The sequence below is a fragment of the Molossus molossus genome, unplaced genomic scaffold (genome assembly GCF_014108415.1).
Source record: "Molossus molossus isolate mMolMol1 unplaced genomic scaffold, mMolMol1.p scaffold_m16_p_2, whole genome shotgun sequence".
Taxonomy (NCBI): domain Eukaryota; kingdom Metazoa; phylum Chordata; class Mammalia; order Chiroptera; family Molossidae; genus Molossus; species Molossus molossus.
The window spans coordinates 34037134-34049283 of record NW_023425355.1 but is presented as its reverse complement, the minus strand read 5'-3'; the positions used below and the strand labels follow the sequence as shown (position 1 = coordinate 34049283).

At 36.6% G+C, this 12150-nt stretch overlaps 1 protein-coding gene across 1 annotated transcript; it reads left to right on the top strand.

The window, feature by feature from the left end:
• The first annotated feature begins 846 nt into the window (after nt 1-846).
• NUP62CL (nucleoporin 62 C-terminal like) lies at nt 847-11452 on the top strand. The gene is given in 5 exon segments (XM_036271208.1): nt 847-978; nt 1236-1289; nt 1426-1571; nt 4169-4267; nt 11293-11452. Coding segments are annotated over 5 exon segments (591 nt in total).
• The last annotated feature ends 698 nt before the right edge of the window (nt 11453-12150 follow it).

Below are 12150 nucleotides of genomic sequence, written 5' to 3'. Positions count from 1 at the left end.
TGTGTCGGACCCCAAGGTGAGTGGCTTTAGCTCATTTAGTGCTCTGCTGCTCTATTCCCTTGTGCCTTTTCTTGTTGGACAAAGCCTCAGTACTGCTGATCTCAGCCAGGTGTTATGTGGTGCCTTTCCCTGTCCCACCACTCTGCTCTGTGGAGCTGGCTTGGGGTTTTAACCCCAACTACTCAGAGGAAAATGCTCACAGCTTGTCCTGCCACTCTGCACTGTAAAGCCAGCTTGGAGTTTTTACCCTAGACTTCTCAGAGGGTACTGCTCACAGCTAAAACAGCTCTCAGCTGCTGTCTTTGGGCTCCCAGGCTGCCCTCTCGCATATCTGCAGTTCTTTCCAGGCTCAATTTTTTGTCCTTTTTCCATCCCTAGTTACACAGGTTCTGTCGAGCTACTTTTCTCTTGGTTTTTCCTGATGATTTGTCTTTATTTTATTTGTAATTCCAGTTTGGTCCTGGGAGATGGTCTGTGTAACTTCCATTCACTCCACTGCCATTTTTAAAGTCAGTATGTCAGCTGGTCATAATAGTTTTTTGTCATCTTTTACTTCTCCATCTATGGCTACATATCTGTGTGATGAATTTTATTGTTCAGAATAGTCTTCGGTTGAGTTCCCTAGCAGAGAGACTGGGTAGTAGTCTCAGGATCAGCACTTGTGTGGCATGAAACAAGCAGGATCAGATAGTAAGAGATTTTGGACTCCAGTATGGTTGTAGCAGAGGAACCAGCCAACCTTCATGGTGCTCTGAAGCTGGTCTGACCCTTAGTGTCATCTGATTATACTTTTAAAAGTATGATCATACTGCTTTATCTTTTTTTAGTTTGATCATAACTCTCATGATGACATATTGTCAGCTGGTTGATCTGATAAATAAATGGAACCTTGAACTAGAGGATTAAGAGAAGCACTTTCTTCACCATGCCACCCAGGTCAATGCTTGGGTCTGTACTTTCATTGAGAATTGTGAGAAGGTTAGAAGATACTCTTATTAATCCAACTGCATTGTACAAGTATTTTCAGATTAACACAAGAGAACAGACCTGTATTTAGTAGTTCATTTTTCATTCCAGTATTGATAATCAACTTAAAAATATTTTTCTTAGGTAATAAATGCCCTGAATTAGGAACACTTTTGTATTTTAAGTGTATGTGAGAAAATTAATATTGCTTTAAAATTATAATATAAATTTAAATACTTACATTATTATATTCCTATTTTCCTTTATAGATTACTATTTTACATGAAAAAATGAAAAAAAAAAAAGTGAAATTGGATCAGAAATGATAGAACTTTATACTCCTAGGTTTGAAGATTAAAGATCTATGTGTTGTTGTTTTTTCCTAATTGTAGTTGATTGCAACTTGCTTTGTCACTCCAAATTTCTTTTACTAGCTCTTACTGTTGACTTTTTTTTTCCAGGCTGGAAAATGAATTGGATTTTGTCTTGTCACAGCAGAGGGAACTAGATCTCTTGATGCCTTTAGAGGAATCTTTGAAGGATGAGAGTAGTTTTGTTTATCCAAAGTACGCAGATAAGGAGTGTGAGAGGATGTAAGTGAGTGGGTAAAGATCAAGGAATGGGACAGGATTTAACTACTAAAAAAGAGATAACATGGAATTGAAAGGCCAAGAATAAAAATTGGTAGAAAAGAAGTTCTTGTAGTTGACATTTATCAGCTTATTTGACTATTTTTCTGTTTATCTTTTCAGAATGCTTGAGAATAAAGTAATTATTCCAGCAATTTTGTTTTATAGCATTTTATAGACTCACTAATTTCAAGTTTGGCTCACTCTCCCTTTCAGTAGCATGCCCATGCCTTTCCTTTCCCTCTCTTCTTCCCCCAGAGGCATGCATGCATCTCCTAAACTCTAAATGACCTCACAAGACTTGCAACCAGGGGAGCAATGGGCAGCAATGGATCATCCCAGGCCAACCCCTGAACCTGACTCCTCTTCTCTGTCTTTCCTGTGAGCCAAAGGAGCCTCGCCTAGTCTCTCTCCTGTTGTTTCTTTATCCTAACCCTTCCCTGTTTCACTGTCCCCAGATTTAATAAACATATTTTATAAATAAAAATGAATCAAGCTTATACATGATCACTGTAAAGTTTTTATAATTGTCAACTTTGTTCTTAAATTATAAATACAAATTTTATGTCTGTGTTGTCATAGTATAGAAGGATATTTATGGTCTTCTATGTATATTGGCTCTTTTGTTGAACTTATTGGGATGACATTGGTTTAAAAAAATTATATAGGTTTAAAGGTGTACAATTCTATAATGCATCATCTGTATAATGTATTGTGTGTTTATTGCCCCAAGTCAAGTCTTCTTCCATCATTGTTTACCCCCCCTATATCCTCTTCTACTTCATCCTACCCCCTTCCTCTCTGGTTATCTGTATTGACTCTTAAAAGTAATGTTCAGCGCAGCTGGTGTGGCTTGGTGGATTGAGCATTGTCCCATGGACTGAGAGATCCCAGTTTGATTCTGGTCAGGGCACATGCCCAGGTTTGGGCTCATTCCCCAGTAGAGGGTGTGCAGGAGACAGTTGATTGATGTTTTTCTCTCACATCAATGTTTCTATCTCTCTTTTCCTTCCTCTCACTCTAAAAAAAATCAATAAAAACATGTTTAAAAAATAAATGGTTTTGTCAATGTCTTGAGCTGAATATATTTTATTTGTGTGCAATTCAGTCTTTACCTTTGATCGATATATTACCAGTGTTCCCACAGTAACTTTATCGCCCTGGAATTGAGATTTCCTAATCAGGCTACATTATAAAGTGTTATTGAAAGAACTTGTATGAATGTTCTATGTAAACTAGATTGAAGTTAAATCAGACTCATTTTATCAATGGCTTACTAGTGAGGTAAGACTGAGCTTATTTTTAAGAGATATGCAAGTTAGTCTGGCCGGTGTGGCTCAGTGGTTGAGCATTGATCCATGCACCAAGAGGTCACCGGTTCGATTTCTGGTCAGGACACATGCCCAAGTTGTGGGCCGGATCCCCAGTGAGGGACAGGCAGGAGGCTGCCAATCGATGTTCTCTCTCTTTGATGTTTCTATCTCTCTTTCCCTCTCCCTTCCTCTCTCTCTAAAATCAATAAATAAAAAACATTTAAAAGAAAGACATTTGCAAATTAACATTTTCATAGGTGCATTAAACATAGTAAGTACAGCTAATCGGTATGGACCTTTATTGTGTTTCTGCTTTTGTATTTAAGCTTTTATGAATCTTTTGTTTGCGTGTCATTCTACACATTCTGTGATTTTTTCTTTGAAACAAACAGAGCTGTATTTTTGGTCAAGAGATCCTAACTATAGTTTGAAGAAACAATTGAACAATTAGTTTTTTTCTTATTGCTTTTATGTAGTCAGATTTGTGATATGATGAAATCTGTACTAAAATCTTCAACAATCTAGGCAACCAATAACCTACAAGTACTTTGGAACAGAAAGACAGTAGATAGTTATCAATAAATTTAATTTTTTTATATCTTTATAGAAATTGAGGTTGAAAAACCCTCTGGTCACTTTAAGTCTCAAAAATATATCTGTGAACTAAGTGTGTGTGTGTGTGTGTGTGTGTGTGTGTAAATAGTTTGGGTGGAAATCTTGAGAATTTAGCCAACTAATTAATTTGTTGTGAACTTAGAAAACTTATCTGCCTTTGATTATTATGAATATGTTATTTCTCAAAGCATCTTTTGTTGGATGATGGAGTATATTTATATAAGGTTTTACATTGAAAATTTATGTACTCAAAGTCATTGAAGACATCTCTGCACTTACTGAATGCTGCTAAACACTGAGTAACTCTTAATATGTCCTATGGGTTTATTTTGATACCAAAAAGAGTTCCTTTGTTTTAGAGCTTCTTTGCTCAGAACATTAGCAAGAGGGTAAATATGTGACTATAAAAATGTCAAAGTGGGTAAAAGCCTTCACCTATGGAGTCTTTTTAGAAAATGGTAATAATAAAGTCATGATTACTGCATCCATAAAAATGTGCCATTAGTCATAATGAGAAGGCAGGGGAATTGTGGCAAATCCAGTTGGCAGTATCATTGTTGTATGTTAGTAATAATACATATTTGGCTAAAACACTTTTTGCTTGTTAATCCCTTTATTTTACTTGCCTTTTCAGTTACAAATTAGGAGAAATATAGATGCTCAGCTGAAACAGATGGCCCAGGATCTCAAGAACATTATTGAGCTCCTAAATATATTTGAAATACCTACTGACACTACTGACCCTGTGTGTTAACCTCTTTATCTATTTAGACAACCGAGATTTAGTATGAAATTAGTATTCTATGGTTCTTTTGTCATCTTCTCCTGTCCTCTCTAGTTCTCCTTATCTACTTCTAGAGATATGAAGCTCTTGGGTGTAGTCAATGGGGCAGGAAATATTTAAAGGCAGATAAGGTTGAGAGTTATTTGTGATTATCCCAGGATAGTAAAAAATTTAATTTCCTTCCTAATTTTTCAGGGTTTTCTCCCTGTTCTTCACATAACTAAATTTGTCCCTGTACTTATTTTTTTGTTCATTTACTCATTAGCTAGTTCACTCTGTCTTTTATATATTTATCTACACATTCATATAAATGTGCATACAGATGTTTGAATCTGTTAAATATATCCAAGTAATCCTTAATTTATGATTAGGTTATATCTTAAAAGTTTGATAATTCAACTATTTGAGTCTTAGAATATATTTTTTCCATAGAAACTTTGTTAAATATGGTCATTAGGTTTCCACTGGTCCCTACTAAACTCATAATGTAAATGAATTATAACATGGGAAAACACAGTCAAGGCTCCAATTAGAGAGTTTAGAAGTTTTTAATTAATTTAGCAATAAAAAAGTATTTTTTTCTTTATTTATACTATACACAGAGAGCTTATTTCCTCTACTTTTCCCTGTTGTCTTAGCAGCTAGATGGAGTCCTTCTTATCCCTCAATCCCACTCCATGTCATTAATGGTAAAAGGGATCACTCCTTGTGGGAGCTCCCATAGTACTTTCTATCACTTGATTATAATTAACAGTGGAGCCAGGACTTGGGTAGGTGAGGATGAATGACATATATACATATGTAGTAATTATTCTTTAGTAAGCTCTTTGTCCAATTATATACAGACAACTCTTTATCTACATCCATATTACTAACCTTTTTAATTATAAAGAGACAGCATGGTGTATTGAAATAGCACAAGAATTTAAGTCACTTAATCTTCTGGATCTTAGGTCCTTTTGCAAAATGTCAAGGGCGGACAACATAAATTTAAAGTCCCCTCCAGCTATAAATGTTATGCAATTCTCTACTTTAGGTGAATCTAAAGTTGAACAAAGGCAAATACAAATTAATCTGGTATTATCCGTGCTACCATCTCCCTGTGTCCATGCAGATGATCAAGAGGTGACATAATATAGATTTTCTTTTAAATGAAATATTAGATCACCATTGTGATTCCAAAATTGTTTTGCTGTAATAGAATTTTAATGCACAGATAAGTATATGCAGATTTAGACATGAAGCAGAGCTAATATCTAGTCTCTGTTGAATTAATATGTGTTCAAATAGAGTAAGTAAAAGGAGACTGCAATCCTATCCTTATCCTTTTTCTCTTCTTAGCCTTAGATTGTTTTATTTTATTTTAGTAGTGATGAGTAAATGGTTTGAGTCTTTTGTTTTTGTCTTTCCTGGCCAGGGAGATTGAGATGTTTATGATGAAAGAATTAAAGGATAATTGCTGCTTAGTAGCAGAACAAAAGAAGTGAGAGATCAGCAACAATTCATCTCTTTTCTCAAATAGCATAAATTGTTAGACAGTAAGCAGAGAACACATTTACTGAACAATAATGTTTTGTAGATAATTTATTTGAACCAGATCAACAAAGCTTCATTACTGTAGGCCATATACCAGGGTAGAAAAATAGCCACTATGTTTAATAGTATTCACAGTGATGAGATTTACCTCTTTATTTGGACCTTTCTTAAGGGGAGGATGGAGAGACCACCTAATAGCTAAAAATTTTATTAAGCAAGTCCATATTATGGTGTATGATACTCAGTCACATTTTCTTACAAAACTCATTGTACCTACTACAAATTATATTTCTGTTTGTTATACTAGAATACACTAAATTTGCTATTGTTGTTACATATACTGGTCATTAAAGCATGGAAACATTTTCATTTCCTCCTATTTTCAATATTATCCTGGACTTTGCTAGAAAATTCATCCAAAGTGTTCTAAACATTTTTATATGTTTAGTATTTTTATTACAAAGTTAATAAACATACATGTTCAATGTATTAAGCTTAAAAAATATGGACATCTGGCCCTGGCCGGTTTGGCTCAGTGGTTAGAGCGTCGGCCTGCGGTCTGGAGAGACCCGGGTTCGGTTCCCGCTAAGGGCACGTACTTCGGTTGCAGTTTGTCCCCGGCCCTGGTTGGTCGTGCGGGTGGCAGCCACTCGATGTGTCTCTTCGCGTCGATGTTTCTCTCACTCTCTCTCTCTTCCTCTCTCTCTCTCCCTCCCACTCTATCTGTACAAAAAATGGAAAAATATCCTCGGGTGAGGATAAAAAAAAAAAAAAATATGGACATCTGTAAAGAAAATTAGGTTACCTATATTACCAGTAGTAGTCTGCTAATACATTTTTTAAATTTCTTTCAAGTCTTTTTACTATGTTGATAAAAAACACTTTTGTTTTTAACAGCATTGGAAACATACTTATATAAAGTTGTGTATTCTGTCTATATTTAATATTATTTCATGGTGTTTTCCTAAAATTATAAACATTCTTAGAAAACATTATTTTATTTTATATTTGTTTCAGGTATGTAGTATAGTGGTCAATTATATAATTTATGCAGTGATCACCCTGATAATTCTAGTACCCACCTGGCATCATACATAGTTATTACAATATTATTGACTATATTATTTAAGCTGTACTTTATATTCCAGTGACTATTTTATAACTTCTTATCCTCTTCACCTTTTTTAATCATCCACCCCACACTCCTCCCATCCGAAACGCTCAGTTTGTTCACTGTATTTATGAGTCTGTTTCTGTTTTAGAAAACATGGTTTTAATGACTCCATAATGTTTTATCAGAGGTAACTTTACCATAATATATTTAATCATTTCTTTATTTATGAAGACATTGTTTGCAATTTTTTGCCATTATAAAATTGCCCAGTAATGATTAGTTATGTTTAGATTTGATTATTTCCTCTGGATGGGTTCCTGAAAGTAGAATATACTGAGTTAAAAAGTATGCATATTTAAAGACTTTTGATATATATTATAAAATGTTATATTTTGAAGGGTTGGGTCAATTTATATTTCTGTTGGCTGAATATGAGTGTACTTATTTTCCCTACACACTTGACAACTGATTATGAACATTTATTTAAAATTGCAGATTAAGAAAGCATGCCATTGTGACAACATGGATGGAACCTGAGGGCATTATGCTAAGTGAAATAAGTCTGACAGAGAAAAACAGACACTGATGATCTCACTTACATATAGAATTTTAAAACAAAAATAACCCGGCTGGTGTGGCTCAGTGGTTGAGCATCGACCCATGCACCAAGAGGTAGCTGGTTCAATTTCCTGTCAGGGCACATGCTGAGGTTGTAGGCCCAGTCCCCAGTAGGGGGCATGTGGGAGGCGGCCAGTTGATGTTCTCTCTCGTCGATATTTCTCTCTCTCTCCCTTTCCCTTCCTGTCTCTCTAAAAGTGAATAAAGAAAAAAATAAAATAAAACAAAAACAAACCAAGCTAATAAATACAAAGAACAGATTTCTGGTTGTCATTGGTAGCAATGGGCAAAATGGGTGAAGGGGTATACAAAAGGTACAGACTTCCAGTTATAATATAATTAAGTCATGGGGATGTAATATACAGCACAGTAACTATACTAATAATACTGTATTGCATATTTGAAAATTGCTAAGGTTGCAGAACTTGAGTTCTTATCACACACAAAATTTTCTTTGTAACTGTATGATGATGGATGTTAACTAGACTTATTATGGTGATCATTTCACAATATATACAGATATCAAATTATGTTTTCCACCTGAAACTCATATAATGTTATATGTCAGTTATACCTCACTAAAAATGCTGATGTGGGTGAATAAAGGTAATATTTAAAAAAATTTAATTAATTTCTTGTCTTGTAAAATGTCTCTTCATGTTCTTTACTTATGTTTGTACTATAGTAGTCAGTTTGTCATTGAATTGAAGGAATTGGATTCTTGACATTTGTAAAGTAATTAGATTGGACCGATATAAAGATGCAAGGAACATTACAAATATTAAATAGTAAAAGAAGCTGTTAAAATTTAATACCTTGCAGTCCATTTCTTTCTTTTTTTTATTAATTAATTTATTTATTTTGGTTACAGACGTTTCTCCTTTTTCCCCCACTGATTTCCCCCCTCTCCCTCCCTCCCTGCCCTGTTCCCAGCTTTGTTGTCCATGTCCATTGTTCATACATACATGCATATAAGTTCTGTGGTTTATCTCTCCCCCACCACCCCCACTTCTGGGGATTGTCAGTCCGTACCCCACTTCCATGTCTCTGGGACTACCCCATTCCTCAGACTGTTATGTTCATTATATTCCACAAATAAATGAGATCATAGGATACTTTTCTTTCTCTGTTTGGCGTGTTTCACTTAGGATAATACTTTCTAGGTCCCTCCATGTCATCTCAAATGATAAGAGATCTTTCTTTCCTACAGCTGCATACTACTCCATTGTGTATATGTACCACAGCTTATTGATCCATTTGTCTACTGATGGACATTCGGGCTATTTCCAGATCTTAGCTATTGTAAATAGTGCTGCTACAAACATGGGGGTACATATATTCTTTCCAATTAGTGTTTCAGGCTTCTTAGGGTATATTACTAGAAGTGGGATCACAGGGTCAAATGGCAGTTCAATTTTTAATTTTTTGAGGTAACACCATATTGTTTTCCATAGTGGCTTCACCAGTCTGCATTCCCACCAGGAATGTACTAGAGTCTCCTTTTCTCCACACCCTCGCCAACACTTGATATTTGATGATTTGTTGATGGCGGCCATTCTGACAGGTGTGAGGTGATACCTCATTGTTGTTTTAATTTGCATCTCTCTGATGATTAGGGATGCTAATGTATTCTCTTAGCCTTGTTTATTGTCTGGGAATCTCTTTATTTGACCTTCTGTTTTGAATGATAGCCTTGCTGGGTAGAGTAGTCTTGGGTTCAGATCCTTGTTTTTCATGACCTTGATTACGTCATGCCATTCCCTTCTGGCCTGTAGTGTTTCTGTTGAGAAGTCAGCTGAAAGCCTTATGGGGTTTCCTTTGTAGGTAACCTGTTGCTTTTCTCTTGCTGCTTTTAGGATTCTCTCTTTGTCTTTAATTTTTGGCACTTTGATTACTATGTGTCTTGGTGTGGGCCTGTTTGGGTTCTTCTTACTTGGGGCTCTCTGTGCTTCTTGAACTTGAATGCCTTCTTCCTTCACCAAGTTAGGGAAGTTTTCTGTCACTATTTCTTCAAATATATTCTCTAACCCTTGCTCATTTTCTTCTTCTTCAGGGACTCCTATGATGTGAATGTTATTACGTTTCCAGTTGTCCCACAGTTCTCTTAAGCTGTTTTCCTGTTTGTTTTTTTAATTATTTTTTTCTTTTGGTTTTCTGATTGGTTGATTTTTTCTACTTCTAACTCACTGATCTTTTAACTCACTGATCTTTTCCTCAGCTTCCTCTACTCTGCTATTTAGACTTTCTGATGTGTTTTTCTTTCTGATATGTCATTCTTCATTTCTTCTCGGTGCTTTTTAATTTCCAACTGGTTGATTTTCAACATTTCTATGTCTTTACTCATGGCGCTCATGTCCTTACACATGCTGTTGAGCTTCCTCAAGATCATGACTCTGAATTCTAGTTTTGTTAACTTGCTTAACTGCACCTCATTTATCTCATCTTCGGTAGAGGTCTCTTGTTCTTTCATTTGGCTTTTGTTTCTGTGTTTCACAATTTTAGCTATCAGAGTGGGCTTTGGAGCCTGCCAAATTTTCCCTGTGGGTGTTGGTGTTCTGCTGTTTGTGGCTTCCTCTCCTGGGTTTGGATGAGGCAGGGAGGACCCACTTTAAACACCACTGTAAAGTTCTACTTTCCTGGTTAGAGTTGCTAACCCAGGGAATCATAGTTATCCTGTAGCTTTTTTGCCTAGAACCTTGGTTTCTGAGTTGAATGAAAAACTCCCTCAGGTGCTCAGTGTAAGAGGATTTCCTGAGGGCGGGGCAGATGCTGGTTGTTAATGGGCCACAATTAGCATTTCAATGGCCACCAGGTGGGGTTGAATCTCTGAGGAAGGGGCAGCCGCCTCTCCCCAGTGTCCTGGGAAGGAGTAAGATGACCACAGTTTTGCATGACTGCAACTCAGCAAAAGCTCTGAGCGCCCTCCAATTCCTAAGTGTTCCTACACAGTTCCAGTCCAGTCTGCCCTCCCTCTGCTGGAGCCTAAGGTGAGTGGCTGCTGCTAATTTAGCCTCTGTCCTGGCTCTGTGCTGTGGAGCCTCTTTAGACTTTAACCCGAGGGCACCGCTCCCAGCTAAGGCCTTCGCTCCCGCCAAGGCTGCGGCTGCTCCCAGCAGAGGGCGTAGAACCTAGCCAAGGGCACAGTTCCCAGCTGAGGTCGCAGGTCTCAGCCAAGGTCACAGGTTGCAGCCAAGGTCGCAGGTTGCAGCCGAGGCCGCAGGTCCCATCCAGGGCCGCAGGTCCCAGCTGAGACCGCCGCAGTTCCTAGCCAGGGCCTCAGGTCCCAGCCAAGGCCGCTGCAGGTCCCAGCCCAGGCCGCTGCAGACCGTGGGCTCCTGGCCCCCTTTCACGTCTTTGCAAGCCTACCAGGATTGAGTCAGTGTCCCTCGTTATGTGGTCCTCCGAGCTGCTTTTCAGTTGCCTTTTCCTGACAATTTGTCTTTATTTTCGTTGTAATTCCAGTTTGGTCCTGGGAGATGGTCTATGTAGCTTCCATTCACTCCACCGCCATTTTCCTCTTCTTTTGGAAGAATTCTTCTTAAATTAATCACTCTCTGCACTGGTTCCAGGGGTGTCTTTCAGGTCAGCATGCAGCGTCTTTTCCTTGCAGTCCATTTCTTAACAGAAGAAATGAAATCACTTTCTAATTTCAAAATTTTGTTTATTTTTATTCACCATATCAGAAATTATAATATGAAAATCTTGTGTTTGTTTTTATCTCCAGCAGATCTGCAGAATTTTGAATGCTCATATGGACTCTCTACAGTGAATTAGCCAGAATTCAGGTGGGAGTTTATTTGTAAACCGAGCTATCTGTATTGAAAATAGAAAATGTGATACAAATCAGGTTTTGTGCACCATAAGCACACTCAAATAACAGTTCACTTATAGGGGTATTGCCTAACTCATGGTATGTCTAAATTAGTTCTTAAGAACTATAATTGCTTGTTTTTATAAAATGAAACACAGAATGATAAACTGAAAACTAATGGAAATAGGGAATGTATAGAAATGTGGTGGAGAAGATAGGGATAGAAGCAGAACTTCTCTGAGTACACCTTTTAATACTTTTGATATTTAGGCTATATAAAGATTTGAATACTCCAACATTAGAATTAAGCCAAAAATAATGGGAAGAAAAATCAATGTTAAAAATGGATACTAACTGAAATCAAACAAACCTGTACAACGAATTTATAACATGCAGTTCAGATAAGTTTTGAACACAGTGTTCCAGATAGTGTATTCTTATTAGGATATAATCTTAAGGACAAAAAGAACTGCAAAGAAATCTTAAACTTTCTTAGTAGGTTTACTGTTGGTTTCAGAATTATAACATATACATATAATATATTAGTACTATTTTATGTATATTTTAGGATAAAGCAAATGCATACGTATATTAGTGATAATGGAAACCAAGATTTCACCAAAAGATAAAAGAGATATATTTTTATTTTCCTTCTTTTATATTTGTATTTTAAACTTGTATTGTAGTATGAATTCATATTCCCTAGTTCTGTACACAGAAAGGGCCAAGAAGCAATGACAAATACCCAAGTAGCCATGAGCACA